The sequence below is a fragment of the Pyrus communis genome, chromosome 9 (genome assembly GCF_041283825.1).
Source record: "Pyrus communis isolate YQ-2024b chromosome 9, ASM4128382v1, whole genome shotgun sequence".
Taxonomy (NCBI): domain Eukaryota; kingdom Viridiplantae; phylum Streptophyta; class Magnoliopsida; order Rosales; family Rosaceae; genus Pyrus; species Pyrus communis.
In genome coordinates, this window is record NC_142573.1 from 7,061,009 (window position 1) to 7,078,056 (window position 17,048).

General features: G+C 35.4%; 1 protein-coding gene and 1 pseudogene across 1 annotated transcript; one reads left to right on the top strand and one right to left on the bottom strand.

Annotated features, from left to right (window-relative positions):
- Positions 1-1,031: 1,031 nt before the first annotated feature.
- On the top strand, positions 1,032-2,822 carry LOC137740442 (uncharacterized). Its single transcript, XM_088699714.1, has one exon. The coding sequence runs from the start codon at positions 1,238-1,240 to the stop codon at positions 1,604-1,606; it is 369 nt and encodes a 122-aa protein (XP_088555840.1). The 5' UTR covers positions 1,032-1,237; the 3' UTR covers positions 1,607-2,822.
- Positions 2,823-9,132: 6,310 nt separating this feature from the next.
- On the bottom strand, positions 9,133-16,586 carry LOC137739029 (protein GAMETE EXPRESSED 1-like; annotated as a pseudogene).
- Positions 16,587-17,048: the final 462 nt, after the last annotated feature.

Genomic DNA, 17,048 nt, shown 5'->3' on the forward strand with positions numbered 1-17,048 from the left:
ATTGTGAATTTAAATGCTTTAATTATAGTTAAGTCTTGAGTGATTTTGTCAAGGAATATGCTAGCTAGTACCCTTCTCACTTGAACTTTTTCTTTCTAGCTACCTTCTCGACTATCCTTTTAACCCTACAATGTTGCTTGATGATTGGAACTATCAACTTTCTAGGTTACCAACTGTGCAAATAATCAACTAAATCAGAGTTCATTTAATTGTTTAATTAACGTTATTGAAATTCAGCATTTTAAGTAATTAAGAAACATAACTTGTATATCCAATAATTGTTAGATTATTACTAATCAATTTTTAGTTTATTTAATTTATTTGTAGAGATAATATTTGAAAAGTGATTTAAAATATAAACGCTTTGGATCATACAACACTACATATGATAAGAATATAAGCCACAAAGAAACATAAAGATCCGAATAAAAAGGCTGCTAAGATTTCTAAGTAATTATTTAGCAACAATACCAACTGATAGCTAGGTTACTATGCATGTTGATTACACCTGTAAGAGACTGACTTGTAGTGATAGCCAAGATATCAGAATTCATCACACAAAAAATTCCAGTATTTGATTCTCTCCTATGTAGTCCAAATCTGGGACCCGACTGATAGCTAGTAGACTTCCTTAATTATGCATCATCCGTCGTATGTGTGTTATGTATCCAAAAGAACATATATAAGTTCAGTTGTTATCAAATAGTTGAAATTCTCTCATCATAAAATGATTGGTACCACACCATGATCTGATTTTTGATACGATCTTTAAGCGTCCCAAGCTTCATACACACATATGTGGGACATCCTCAGCCCTCAGTTTTGTACCAAATGAATTGTAAAGGTAATGCCAAAATTTTAAAAATTCACTCCTTTTGTATATGCTAAAAATGTGTACAAAATCAGCACAACAGGAGGGGGTTTTAATTTGTAATAATGTTATATAATTAGCTAGGCAGCTTTGTGGGAATGTTGGCCTTGATATTACCCCACAAAATAGGAATATATATATGTGAATGTGAAGTTCCTTATAAAAAGGCACACTCAGACATAAACCCTTTGTGATAAACACTAGCACTAGCAACTCCACTATCATGCCATTATCAAAAGCCACATAGAAAGTTTGGCCTCCCCAAAAGCTTTTTCCTTCAATTCACCAAATTTACAACCAAAATCTTCTGTTCATTAGTTTTCTGATTCCGGCAAGCAATTAGGCATCCGACCGGTGATTCGAGAGATGTGGAGTATGCTAACAACAATGAGGCAAAATCTCCACAACATAAGGAAAAGCCCTAGAGTAGCAGATGAGAGCATGGTAAATGTTGGAGCAGGGAACCCAGCACCAGCAGAATTGCCAATTTTTCCAGCACATCATGATCATCATCACGTGGATAGAAGATCGTTGCTGCGTATACGTTGGATTAAGGGGTTTAATTCGCTGTTGTACAGCGTTGTACTCGTGCCATTTTCTGTGATTTCTTGCTTTTCTCAACCTCATCATGTTCATGGTGCTGATGGGGTGTGGGCATCTGGTGAGTTTTCCCAGATCACGGAGATGAATCAACTAATGGTAAGTGATAGCATGCGCTATGCCATCTTGATGTGAAAAAAATAATGAATGTAACGATTGTAGTTGATCATCTTGTTTTTGTAGAAGTACTACTTGCATGGATTGGCAAACGGTCATGGTTACTTATAGATGGCCATCCATGTAAAAATGTTTCCCGTAGTTTTATCATTGATATGTTGGTGAGGTACTACATCTACATATATACATACATGCCTATGTATATATATAATAATATAATTCAGCTTTAATTTTGTTTTATGAATAATATGGGATGGTGTGGCTGCTTAATTTTATTCTCCCAGTACTCTATTTAGTCGTGTATGTCAAGGAGCAAAATCAGTTATATTATGGTAGGTTTAGGATAATTCACTCTTTTTTACGACATACTTTTGTTAATTTTTGGCCATTTATCTTCTTCAATTCATTTAATATGATGTTTGAAAATTAAGAAGTATGTGAGAAATAAAAATAAGGGTGTGGATAACGTTATCCTAAAACATAGTTTTCTCCAATTTTTGTGAGAGAATCATTATGTCCCACTGAGAGCTTTTTTTGCCGTTGTGTGAGTGATCTCCATTCTGATAACTTCTATGCCGCTGCCGACCTTAGCTATAGCTAGTGGTAGCTCTCTGCTCCTCTTTTTCTTTTTGTTTCAGCTTGTGTCTTCCCTCTCTCTCTTGATCTCCCGTCCTACACTCCTCTTGCCTTCAATATCACTGTCCTTAGCCCCAAACTCCGTCCTCCACTTCCCTCCACTCCCTGATGCCCGTCCACCTCCATGTTTCTCATCAATCTGATTCATACTATTCCCACTTGGCTTCGTCCCTCCGTGGTCTACAACATCAATCTTGTTAGCCTTTTGGCATTGTAGCTTGCGAAACGTGAATTTTCACAGGCTCTCTTTGATTTGTGGCTACAATCTTTGTGGTGATGCTCGGTAGAGAATGGTAGAGAATGATGGAGCCTTATTTTCTTTCATTTGCTTTACTTCTGGGGTGTCGTTTGGTTGGATCTCAGGCTAGTTTATGTTGGTGGATCTGTGATACTATGGCGGCGGCGGGGGTTGCAAGCGGTTGTGTTTTGCATTTTTATCTTGTTTTCTTTCTGTTTTGGGCTCTGTTTTGTTTAGTTTTGGGGGACTATTTCTTTGTGGTGTGCTTATCTTGTAATTGAGCCTCTGCTTGTGTACATTTATTTTGTTTGTGATAATATTTACCTTCGACAAAATAAAAGTACTTATATCATTGTTAAATATGACTGTAGCCCTTGAAATTAAAGTTCCTTTACATAAACTCGACCTAGCTAGGTTTTTAACTTGAATAAGACGCAATAACTAGATTCCATATAAGCAAATTTATTAATCCTATTTGACTTACCACATTTTACATTTTCTGGATGTCTAAAGTACCCCTAATTACAATTTTAATGTATACAATTAATTTATACGCCAATTTCAAAAGAGAGATTAATAATTCGGTATTATTGTATTAATGTTCTTTTAACAAACGATATTATCTCCATTAAAGAGGTGGAGGAGTGAGTTAAGTCTCACATTGGGCTAGTAATAATGTGGTTCAAATTCGCTTTTGGTGAGAATTGAATCTAAAACTTCTTGCTTACAAGTGAAGATGAGTACTATTAGACTATAGTAATAAGTCGATGAATAGGAGTTTTAAATTCATTGCGTATTAATACAATTTGGAGATTAAGGTTTGTGGCCCAAAAAAAAAAAAAAAAACAAAGAAAAAAAAAAGAAGCAGCATCCATTTTACTTAACAAATATAAAATGATATGTTGTTTTGATTCCTCTTAATTGTTTTTCAAATTTGTATAAAATTACGCATTTTAAATTTATTTTAATTTTCTCACCAAATTGAAAATCTAAAAGGGCACTATAAAATGATTTACCTACAAAATGAATGAATATTGTTTGATTAAAAATTAATTTACCTATATTTTACATTAAAATATAGGTAAATTAGATTGGTGTTTTTGGCTTGAACTTTTGCAAGATGCCACAATTGTGTCGACATTATTACTTTACCTTTAGTTAGTTTCAATATGCATAACACAATGTTGTTGGAATATTTTGTTTAGTAGTTAAAGGGATTAAGATACAAAGGCATGCACCTTGTTGTCTGTACGTTTATACTGGTTGATTGCTGAGTGTGGAGGAGGGAATTTGTTGCCTTTTAAACATTTCTTGGCTCATATTCTGATAGTTCAATTTTTTTATGAGTTGAGTTATTGGTTAACATGGTAACTTTGGTTGTAGAGGTAAAAAGTGCAATCAAATTACCTCCAATCCCCCACTCTTACTTCTTTGTTAATTTGAAAGGTGTAGATTAGAATGATGGTGCTTATATATCTATTTGTATAGTGCTATTCACACACCTGTTTTTACTTTACACACATCCTTGTTAATTTTTTGTCATTGATCTTCTTCAATTTATGCGATTCAACGGTCGAAAATTAAAAAGAGTGTATAAAAAGTAAAAATAGGTGTGTGGATAATACTATCCTTATATTTTTATGGACACGCTTCAACATACATACGTGAAAGAGAAAGGTGACTTAATGTATAGCGCTCATTACATTTTACACCCTTAAAATTTGGGTGGTTTTCAAATTACGCTATGAGGTTTTAATTTTTTCATATGCATCCTGAGGTTGAAAACTGTATCAATTTATGCCTTTTGTCTAAGAAATTATTTGTATCTTTATTAAATTGATGACATGATGAGTGTGAAACCATAATTGGATTAGCATGTAAGCTATATTTGTACCAAATTGACTAAAAACTCGTCAATCTAATAGAGAATTAGAGGTGCAAATAGACAAAAGGTATAAATTGATACAATTACGAAATCTTCGGGTGCAATGTGAGAAAATTGAACCCTCATGACCTTGAAAATCACTATAAACCTTGAGGGTGTAAAATGTGGTTAGCCCTAATATATTTAAACATGGGTCTGGATCGAGGGACACACTTTTTTACACACATTTTGACACACTTTCCTTGTAGTTTGCATTTCCTAACTTTTTTTCAAGGATCCAAAGCATTTACATTTTAATTTATCATTCATAATTCATCTTGCAAAAAGATAGACAAATCCAAAACTATTAAGATATTATTTTGTAGTGAAAAAATAGATGGATACGATTTTGCAAAGAAACACTGTAATGACAATCATTTAGCCCAATGATCATATGGTTTCAAATTTAGAAATTTTTTTGTGGAGTTGATATTTGAGGATGACCTAAAAAGAAACAACAAAGTAAGGTATAAGGGATGGTGATGAAAACTGTCTATGCGCACGCGCACACACACACATATATAGTAGGAAATGAAGGGAGCTTTTACTTGTATTAAAAAAAAAAAAAAAAGTTACCTTGATAAAAAAATTAATGAGATAATGAGTGTAAGATAATTATTTTGGAATACTAATAATATTTCTTTATTAAAAAAAAAGAGAACAGAATACTCTATATGTAAACCAAGGAAAAAAGGGAAAAAAACTAATGGTCCTTCGGCCAACCCATCAATTTTTGGTCCCAACGTATATGGGAATAAATTCCAGTGTTTACCAACAAGGCTACAAGAAACCCCCCTACCGAATTTGACAGAAACCTACCACATCGTGCGTTACTTGACGAATATTTATGCATTTCCCAAAACCTTGTTTTTCCTTGTATTGGACATATATATTCAAATAAATATAAGGTTTTGTTTGACAATATATATATATGGTTTTGACGATTGAGTAATGACGAGGGGACCCTATGAAATTGTGTTCAAATTACCAAATAAGAGGGGAAAGAGAGTAAGAATGTGGCTTGGTTTTTATCCAAAATAAGTGGGAAACAAGGATAGAGTCAACTGCCCCAACCTTTGTCCAAAATAAGTGGAATTTGTAGGAAGTCATGTATATACTAGCTATTGCAGTTGTGGTCACTATGCCATCCCAACAAATCATTTCATTTAAGATTTTCTTTTTCCTTGTATGATGATCAGTCCTTTCATTCATATCCACACAAAAAAGTCTCGTTTCATAAACCATATGTGATAAGCTTGGTAACATTTTCTATCAGGTCTCCGATATATATATATTTTCATGTAAAGATATGAAATGTATAGTCAAATTTGAGCCACTCCTGATGATGAAGTACACACTGAGAATTTTGTGTTCAAGAATAGTTGTCATTGTGAGTTTCGTGGAAAAAGGATGTGTTCCATTTAAATCGAAGTATGCATTAATTAAACAGTAAAATTAGGAAATAGAAAACGCGGTAAAACTTGCCAACAGCAATGGCATCAGCATGCACTCTTTTTCAGTGTCAACCTTTTTATATCCTTATTAAGGAGTCTTACTCTTTTCTTTTTCAATACCGTTTTGTTGATTGCTTCTCATATGTTTCTTAATTCGACAGGTTACCTATACATTATTGCCAACAACAATATTGGCTAAAACATCGAAAAGAAAATGTTTGCACGTTTCTGGAAACGAGTAATACTTTCCTTTTATATATGAAAAACACATTCAGTGGTTATGTATAAAAATCGTTGATCTTTTTCACGCGTGGAAAATACTATTTTATTAATGTTAATGGTTGGTTTAACCATATGCTTGGTAGGTGGAGCTAGGGTGACTAGAAACCTTTTTGAAATTACACAATTATCTCTGTTGGCCGGAGTGGAAAAATGTGCGTACAACCAAACTTAGCCATATATTTGTATACAATTAAAAATTTAAGAATGTATAAAAAAAATTAAGAATCTATCATTAGAGTGATACTTTGTTATACTTAGTGAGATAACTTGTGACACAATAAAATAAATTCAAAATAATATCGATACATGATAAGTAAAACAAGAGTTTTAACTACCACAATATTGCATAAAAAAAGATTCTCTTTTGATGATTTTTTGTAGGGCTGGGGTTTTAATTAGTCTCATGGAATAAAACAATTACATATGTATAACATTTTTTTTTTGTCAATTAACATAATAAAAAAAGAAAAGAGTTTTACTTATAAAGACAAAATTATAAAATACATTTTATATAATTCTACTGGTTTTGAATCATTTTAAAAGAGACAAATCCTAATAAAACTAACCCAAAAATAAGCAAACCAAAATTTTAAAATTTCAGTCACGCTCCAATAGACTTGTTACTTAACCAAGTTAAAACTACAAGTTGACGCTATCTATAAAAACTTCAAACTGATTCTAAATCCGTAAAAATCAATTTTTGCATTTCTGCAATATCAATTTCACATTCATGCTTCTGCAAGATTAGTTTCAAAATTTCCAGCATTTTTGCAAGATCAATTTCAAAGTTTTCAGCACTTCTGCAAGATTAGTTTCAAAATTCTAGCACTCTTCTAAGATCAGTCTTGAAATTCGAGCATTCTGTAAGATTAGTTTATGAGTTTTCAGCACTTCTGCAAGATCATTTTCAAAATTCCAGCAAATCTACAATATTAGTTTCAAAATTTCAGCATTTTGCAAGACCAGTTTCCAAATTTTAGCACTTATGTAAGATCAGTTTCCAAACTTCAGCATTTCTATAAGATCAATTTCAAAATTCCAACACTTCTACAAGATTAGTTTCAAAATTTCAATACTTCTACAAAATCCCTTTCAAAATTCCAGTTTTAAATTTTCAACACTTGTACAAGATCAGTTTCAAAATTTCAGCACCTCTACAATATTAGTTTCAAAATTTTTAGTACTTTTGCTAGATCAATTTCAAAAGTCATGCAACCAAATAATCAAAACCTAAATCAAATATATATATATATGTATGTATTTTAAATGCTAAAATAAAAAATCTCAATCATTCTCATAAAAGAAAAAATAAGCTCATAAATCTAAGGAATAATTAATACGAAGAAGAAGAGGAGGAGAGAGATGTACGATTAATAAGTAGAAGTAGGAGAGAGTGAAGGACGAAGGAGAAGGAGAAGAGAGAAAGAAAGAGAGGTAGGAAGAAAAAGGAGGAGAGGGAAAGTGAGATGTACCGAAGAAAAAAGAGGAACGAGGGAAATAAGGAGATTATCTTTCAAACATATAAGGATAAAATCGTAAATGCAAAGACAATTAACATCATCTACCACATGAATACATTTTGTTTCTTTATGAAATAAATAAATAAACTTTGCCTCTCTTCAAAATACAGTCTTATAATTTGGTTCCACTTGTAATTTCCTCTTCAATGGGAATCACAAAGCATATAGAGAGAAACCAATGATAATGCTAAAAGAGTAACTATCAAAGAAAGATACCCTCGTTAATAATCACTAACTAGAAAAAAAACACATATGCAACTAAAGTACTTTCCCGTGCCCTTTAATTTGATCTTATCTTTTGCTTAATGAATACGATTTTAAAGTGCTAAGAGCTCCAATTATCTTATGACTATTTCTCACTTTTTATACAGACTGAAAATGACATGAAGAATAAAGTAGATTGTCATGGAAGACGGAAATAATTGAGTCTCAACAATGACTAATAGTAATTAAGATACATGTACTTGATGAAAAACACAATTAAATAAGCTAGTTAAACTAATTATCAAATTATTACCAATTCCTCTCTCATTTTTTATATAATTTTGTTGCTTGTTTTTCTAATCAAAATTTTACTTTCTACGGTAGCATCAAAGATTATGAAGTTGCCTTGTTGGTGACATTTTTGTCCACTTAAGGATTCTGAATTGTAAATCCACTTGCGAACGCTTTGATTAGTCGCTTTTGGCTTTGTTTTAATCATGATTATGGTATGTCAGTATCAGTTATGTGCTATATTCGACTTCAATGCTTTCCATATATATATGAGCAGCAAAATCAAATCCCAAAACTAATATTTTAAAACAATTAAAAGTGGTGAAAGATTCTTCTGTTGATCACTTGATTTGGATTTGTATGTGCATGTATTTGATGACAGTGAGTCTTACATATCAAACTTATGCATATGAAAGCAAACAAATAAAATAAAATTATGAGTGACAAATTTTGCGACCATCTACTCACATCCTGTCAAATTTATTAGTATTTCCAAGATTGTAAGATCCTTTTTTTAAAAGATAATAAGTATTTTATTAGTCAAATGAACGAAGAATAGATTACAAACGCAACAGAAAGACAATACAAAACCTACTCCACATAATCACATTTAACCAAACAGAAAGATAACGCTCACGAAGTTTGTGCTCTTGGCAAGGATTATGCAGAGGAAGCTCTACATTTGTTGGAGGTGACTCATAGCAGGTTTTTGCCAACAATTGCAAGAGTATGAATGGGTGATGCGGTCTTTCCTTGGTGGGGTCGTTGCAATGGTTCAAGGAATTCACAAACATGTTTTCTTGTTGTTGCAAAGTCTTCTGCGATAGTACGATGTTTACCTTGTGTGTCTTGATGGTGTTAGGTCCGATCGTAAGGCTTAGGCCTTGTGAGCTTATCTTCTATTGGTTAGGTGTGGAATCCTTGATAGTTAACTTTTCTCAACTCACGTTTTTAAATAATAATTCAAGTATCCAGTATTTAAATATCTTTGTAAAAATGGATTAGATATTGTTGATGATAACGAATGATGATTTACATACATAATCACAAAAATATTAGGAAAGCAGTAGTAATCTAAGACTATAATGTTGTTCTCAATTTCTTAGCAAAAACATGGCAAACAAATTTTTACATCAAATCAGATAGGACTGCGAGTGCGACTGCGTAGATTATATCTTCCATTATATGAAGAGACTGCACGTAAATTATCTCCAACTTCTTCCTGTAAATGCTTAGAATCCTTCAGGTGTTCAATGTCGTCCGATACGTCTTTGTCAACTAATGCAGACCAGTCGGATTCAGCATCTGATTCCCATGACAACTCTGCGTTTTTTCGCAAGCATATAACCTCCTCTGTTAGTTTTTGTAGCATATTGTAGTTTAGCCTTTCATAGTCCCTGAAAATTTTAGAACACATAGACATGTTAAATCCAAATCATAAAAACCAACTATATAATTTTAATGTTTGATGAGGTCTGTTCACTTGTATTTCCAACAAGTATACAATAAGTTAAGGGCAGCATACAGCACATAAACGTTCCTAAGTCCACTACCCCACCGAGTCCGTTGTTCTATTCCCTTTGTTGCAAATCGAAGGACTGCAAATTCGAGCATGAATGCAAGGCATAGAACTGTGACAAAAAAATGTTCACTTACAAGTTAGTTACAAAATCACAAAACATATTTTTGTAAAAAAATACATACGAATAATGGATGATACACTTACACAAGTAAAGCCAGTGTCTCACTAGATAGGTTTGCTTTGTGATGGTTAACATGTAAATGGCAAGCATTGATATGAAATAGAAAACGACTGCTTTCATTGACCGTGATTCCACAAGCAACGCGTCCTGCAAGGCAAATAGCCTATCCAAAGCAACAAACATGGATGACTGCTTCTGTTCAACAGCTTCCTGTATACGTTAAAATGAATCAGTGTTACGTTAATCATAAATTATTACAAAGAGAATGGAACGAAAAGAAATAGTTACTTGAGCTTCCAATATGGTCTTTGAATTTTTGACTAAATGGTCTTGAGCTTGTTGAATCTTCTCTTGGCTTTGAAGAAGCTCTTCCTGTTTTTCACGGCCAAATGTAGCGAACTGCTGCAATTATCACCCTGCAAATTTTAAAATGTGTTATTAGCAACATTAAAACATACAGCTTGATAATGCCCAAAATTTCCTCACCACCATGACTAGTGCATTATGTCTTACTTGCTCTCATTCAGAGCTTGGGATTGGAATTTGGTCAGAGACTGAAGCCCATTAAGCGCTTCAGATTGGCCATTTAGAAGTTCCTTTTGCCTTTCCAAGGAAATATCAGCTACATTCGCAATATCATCCGCCTTGCTTAATTTGCAACTTGCTCATCTTTGAAGACATGGTTTCTCCAACTACACCTATCTTCTTCTCTATTTCACTAGTCTCATCCTGCAAGCTGGGTATTCCTTTATCTAAGATGTGATAAGATTCATGAGCCATTGCCATCCCTGATTCCAAGTTTTCCTTCATTTTGTGCTGCCCCATCTGCAATTCCAATTGGGAGGCTTCAATTTTCTTGGACTGCTCGAGCACTGCCTCTGACTGCTTCACTATCTCACCAATGTGATCACTGACATTAATTCTTGGAAGTTTGAGCCACTTCTTGTGTTTGTTCTTCAATTGAAGTCAAAGACTCGTGTATATCCTTCGAGCCGTCTAACACCATGGGTCCAGCCCATGATGAAGGACATTAAAGGTCCGGCCCATTATGAAGGATGGATGTTAGAAAACTCTAGCATGCAAAGTTGGATGACTAGTCTAGAATTATCTAAGTTAGAGGTTTGTAGAATATACTAGAAACTAGAAACTAGTTCTAGTTTGTAGAAAGAACTAGAAACTAGTAGAATGCCAAGCCCTCACCTATAAATATGGGTATGATGTTGTAGTGATGTAACCAATCAAGAAAGAAGTGAGTAGCAAAGGATCAAGTCCAAAGCTAGAGTTCCACTCCAAGAGTGAGAATGAGAGTGTTCCACTACACATTGTGTGAGTAAAGTTTAGAGTGATAGAAAGTGTGTGTTATACTTTCTTGTATCTATCAAGCCATGTCTTTGGCTTGGTAAGACTATTCTTATTATACTCATTATTTTCATATAGTGAAGATTGATCATTGTTCCGTGGATGTAGGCATAAATTGCCGAACCACATAAATTCTTGATGTCAATTTTCTACTACTTACTTTGTGCATTCTCTATCTTATAGTACCAACATTCCTAACAAGTGGTATCAAAGCCCGGTTGGCTCGTACTACGAGATGGAAGGAAGTGGCACTATGATCAAACTCACCAACTCTAATTGGGTAACATGGAAGCCAAGGATGGAGGACATTCTTTATTGCAAGGATCTGCATAAGCCAATTGAAGGAGATATCGCTAAGCCCGAGAGCATGTCCAATGCCGAGTGTAAGAAGATGAATCGCAAGGCAATTGGCACAATTTGATAATGGGTGGACGATAGTGTTTTTCACCATGTGTAATGAAACCAATGCCCATGAGTTTTGGATGAAGCTTGAGTCATCGTTCAAGAAGAAGACCCCAGCCAAGAAAGCCTTCTTGATCAAAGAGCTCATCAATGTGAAGTGCAAGGATGGTTTAAGTGTAGCAGAACACTTGAACAATTTCCAGAGTATCATCAATCAGTTGGCTACTATGAACATGAAAATTGAGGACGAGCTGTAAGCACTCTTGTTACTTGGATCCTTGCCAGACAGCTGGGAAACATTTTGTGGTGAGTGTAAGTAACTTTGCTCCTAATGGTGTTCTTACTCTTGATAATGTTAAAAATAACATGCTTAATGAAGAAACAAGGAGAAAGACTTCTGGCACAGATAACAACCAAGTATTTGTCACAGAGAACCCTAGAAGAAGCAAGAGTAGAGGGCCTAGAGGTCATGGTATGAATCCTAGCCGATTCAAGTCAAGGTTCAGAGGTGCATGCCACCATTGTGGCAAAGAAGGCCATATGAAGAAAAAATGTCGAGTGTGGAAGAGAGAGCAAAGGGAAGGAAACAATCAGAAGAAAGATGATATTGGCAAAACCATTGTTGTCATATATGGTGATGTACCAGAAATATTGTATATTGGTGAATATCTGCATATGGGTGATTCTGACAGAGACATTGAATGGATCTTTGACAATGGAACTTCTTTCCATGCTACATCCAAATGGGAGTTCTTCAGTACATACAAAGAATGTGACTTTGGCATAGTGAAGATGGGGAATGAAAGCTATTCCAAAATTCTTCGAATTGGTGATATTTGCCTAAGAACTAACCTTGGTTACCAATTGATGTTGAAAGATGTGAGACATATTCCTGATATATGTCTCAATCTGATATCTATCTGTACCCTTGATCGACAAGGTTATTATCACCATATTGGTGAAGGAAAATTGAAGCTTACTAAATGCTTAATGGTGATAGCAAGAGCACGACTTTGTTGTACGTTGTACCGGTCAAATGCCAAGGTTTTGAAAGGTGAGTTCATTGTTGTGGAGGACTCATCTCTAGACTTATGGCATAAGAGGATAGGTCACATGAGTGAGAAAGGCCTACAAGTTCTGGCAAAGAAGTCTTACATTCCCTTTGCCAAAGCTACGTCGTTAAACTCTTGTGAGCACTATTTATTCGGAAAACAAAGAAGAGTTAGTTTTTCTGTTCCATCTATAAAGAAAAGAAATTTGTTAGATCTTCTTTATTCAGATGTGTGTGGTCCCATGGAAGTCAATTCACTTGGAAGAAATAAATATTTTGTTACTTATATTGATGATGTTTCACGAAGGGTCTGGGTGTTTTTGTTGAAATCCAAAGATCAGGTGTTTTAGACATTCTAGGAGTTCCATGCCTTTGTGAAGAAGGAAATTGGGAAACCTCTCAGTGCCTTCGTAGCGATAACGGGGGTGAGTACATATCTCACCAGTTTAGAGAGTACTGTGTGAAACATGGCATACGTCATGAGAAGACAATTCCTGGAACTCCAAAACATAACGGTGTTGCTGAAAGAATGAATCGAACCATCATGGAGAAATTTAGGTGTATGCTGAGGACTGCAAAGTTATCTAAGCAGTTCTAGGTTGAAGCTGTAATGACAGCTTGTTATTTGATCAACCGATCTCTATCAGTACCATTAAGTCTTGATGTTCTAGAGAGAGTATGGACTGGTAATGACTTGTCTTACTCTTATCTGAAGGTGTTTGGTTGCAAAGCTTTTGTGCATGTGCCCAAAGAACAGAGATCAAAGTTAGACTACAAAGCTACACCTTGCATTTTCTTGGTTATGGCGGTGAAGATTTTGGTTACAGATTATGGGACCCATATCAGAAGAAGTTTATTAGAAGCAAAGATGTGATCTTTTATGAAGATCAAACAATTGGGGATTTGGATAAATAGGCACAACCAAATGGTGCAGTTAGATGAGTTGATCCATTAGCTTCAGATGAAGAAAGTCATGGTGACATCCCAGAAGCAGCTGCCAATGAAATGCCTGCAAAACCAGATAATGTTGATCAGGGGGAGCCTGATCAAGATGAGCTAGACCATGAAATTGCTGATCAGGGGGGACTTGAAGAGAAGATTCAAGGGGAACCCAATCAGGGGAAGCCTTCAGCTATGCAAGAGAATGAAGACTAAGTCAGAAGATCCAACAGAAGTCGAAAACCATCTACCAAGTATTCTTCATCAGAGTATATCATGTTGACTAATTATGGAGAGCCTGAAACTTATAAGGAGGCCAGAGCTCATAACGACAGTGACAGATGGATGAAGGCAATGGAGTCAGACATGGATTCCTTATTAAAGAATGATACCTATGAGCTGGTAGAGCTTCCAAGTGGCAGAAAAGCATTGAAAAACAAGTGGGTGTTCAAATTGAAAAGAGACCACAACATGAAAAGGTACAAGGCTCGTTTGGTTGTTAAAGGTTTTGGTCAAAAGAAAGAAGTTGACTTTGATGAGATTTTCTCATCGGTGGTGAAGATGACTTCTATTCGAGTTATCTTTGGTATGACAGCAAGCATGGATCTTGAGCTCAAGCAGTTAGACATTAAAACTGCATTTCCCCACGACAATTTAGAAGAGGAGATATACATGGAGCAACCCAAAGGCTTTGAAGTCAAAGATAAAGAAAATTTGGTGTGCAAGCTGAAGAAAAGCTTATATTGTCTTAAGCAGGCTCCGAGACAGTGGAATAAGAAGTTCAATTCATTCATGGTAAGTAATGGGTACAAGATAACTCATGTTGACTCTTGTGTCTATATCAAACAATTTTCTGGAGGTAAATTCATCATTTTATTGCTTTATGTTAATGACATGTTGATTGTCGATCAAGATGCTTCTATGATTAAAAAGCTCAAAGAAGAGTTATCTAAGTCATCTGACATGAAGGACTTAGGGCCAACCAAGCAAATTTTGGGCATGGAGATAATTCATGACAGAAAATCCAAGAAGTTGTAGCTGTCACAAGAAAAGTATGTTGAACGGGTGCTTGAAAGGTTCAACATGAAAGCAGCCAAACCAGTCAGCTCACTTTTAGCCAATCATATCAAGTTGAGCAAATAGTCGTGTCCAAAAACATATGAAGAAAAGGAGAAAATGGCAGTTGTTCCCTACTCTTTAGCGATAGGAAGTATTATGTATGCAATGGTGTGCACATGGCCAGATATTACTCATACAATAGGTGTGGTGAGCACGTTTCTCTCTAATCTAGGGAAAGAATACTAGTAAGTTGTTAAGTGGATTCTCAGATATTTGAAGGGGACTTCTAAGATGTGCGTGTGCTTTGGCAGCTCCAAACTAATCTTGGAAGGACTTACAGATGCTGACGTGGGAGGTGACCTGGATGGTAGAAAATCTACATCTGGGTACTTGTTTACTTTTGCAGGGGGAGCCGTCTCATGGCAATCCAAGCTGCAAAAGTGTGTTACTTTGTCCATAACTAAGGCTGAATATATAGCCACTACAGAAGCATGCAAGGAGTTGTGGCTGAAGCGGTTTCTCCAAGAGTTGGGTTTGAAGCAAAGTGATTATGGCGTTTATTGTGATAGTCAGAGTGCTCTGGATTTGAGCAATAACACTACATATCATTCACGCACCAAGCACATTGATATTCGTTATCACTGGATTAGAGATGTTATCGAAAACAAGTTGCTACGACTGAAGAAGATTCATACCGATAATAATTCCTCAGACATGTTGACAAAGGTAGTCACAAAATCAAAGTTGGAATTCTGCATTAAGGCTGCTGGGATGGACTCCAAGTAGTCATGATCGGAATTCCTCCCTCATGGACCGGAAGGGGAGATTGTTGGTATACCATGGGTCCAGCCCATGATGAAAGAAATTAAAGGTCCAACCCGTTATGAAGGATGGATGATAGAAAATTCTAGCATGCAAAGTAGGATGGCTAGTCTAGAATTATCTAAGCTAGAGGTTTGTAGAATATACTAGAAACTAGAAACTAGTAGAATGTCAAGCCCTCACCTATAAATATGGGTGTGATGTTGTAGTGATGTAACCAATCAAGAAAGAAGTGATTAGCAAAGGATCAAGTCCAAAGTCAGAGTTCCACTCCAAGAGTGAGAGTGAGAGTGTTCCACTACACAGTGTGTGAGTAAAGTTTAAAGTGATAGAAAGTGTGTGTTACACTTTCTTGTATCCATCAAGCTTTGTCTTTGGCTTGGTAAGACTACTCTTGTTGTACTCATTATTTTCATATAGTGAAGATTGATCGTTGTTCCGTGGACATAGGCATAAAATGCCGAACCACATAAATTCTTGGTGTCAATTTTCTACTTTACTTTGTGCATTCTCTATCTTGTGGTACCGACATTCCTAACACCTTTTCCGCTATGCTCTCTAATTTTTTCTCTGCATAATCGGATGATTTTTTCAAATCATTCACCAATTTCTCCGTCTGATGCCCGAATATACCAGACTGTAACTGATGGCAAATGGAGTTGGTTTCAAGATAGAATCCACGGTACGTGTGAATAGCATCATTGTCCAGTTTTTAAAGACAAGGTTTCATAGGAGATTCTACGCGACATGTAGGAAAAGGGCTTCTTCCAGAATCCTTTTCAAAGCAATTGCTAAGATCCCAAGCAAATCTCTTCCTCTTATCGTTGTCATCCGCGGCCATCTCTGAGCATGCTCCAAATATTCCTTTATAAGCATCATGCCAACACGAATTAGTGCCCACCAGTTTTCTTCTAGCGTTGTTGACACGTTCGATGCCTTTTTCATCATTGAGAGAATCCATAGAGAATTCGGAAGCAGTATCACCAGATATTTGCAGATTTTCCGGAGGATTATTGTCGGTGTTGCCGGAAGAAGAGGACCAAAACCATGACATACCAGACCTTGAGAGAGTTAGGAAGATCAGTTGGAATAGAAGAGACTGTCATTGTCCCATCTGAGCTTCTTTCCCTAGCAAAAGATATTCTTCAAATTTTGTATTTAATTCGAATATCCGGTAATAAGTACCAGAAAGTAACATAAACTATATGCTGCTAGGAAGTAGAAAGGTTAAGTCATTTCAATAAAAATTGGCGCAACTGGCAAAAATATCAGTGAAAGGAGGAAAAAAGAAAAACCAATACAGAGAAACAAAGGTGATCGTAAATTTGATTCATCATACCAGTTGTGTCTAGAATTATGTTCGTACATATTCACTCCAGTAGAAATAATAAGCACCACATAGCCTACTAAATGAAAACTAATGATTGCCTGGGCCCGGCAATATGTGCTTAATTATGTCGTTTTGAAGGCCCCTTCATCATTTCAATTTTGTTCTTTAAATTGAAATTTGACGTTCAACTAATATGATTTAGTCCTCCTAAGGAGAAACTGTAGAGACGGGCCAGGGACACACCCT

Coding starts and splice junctions, on each gene's coding strand:
- LOC137740442 (XM_088699714.1), top strand. CDS start 1,238: ATGTGGAGTATGCTAACAACAATGAGGCAAAATCTCCACAACATAAGG.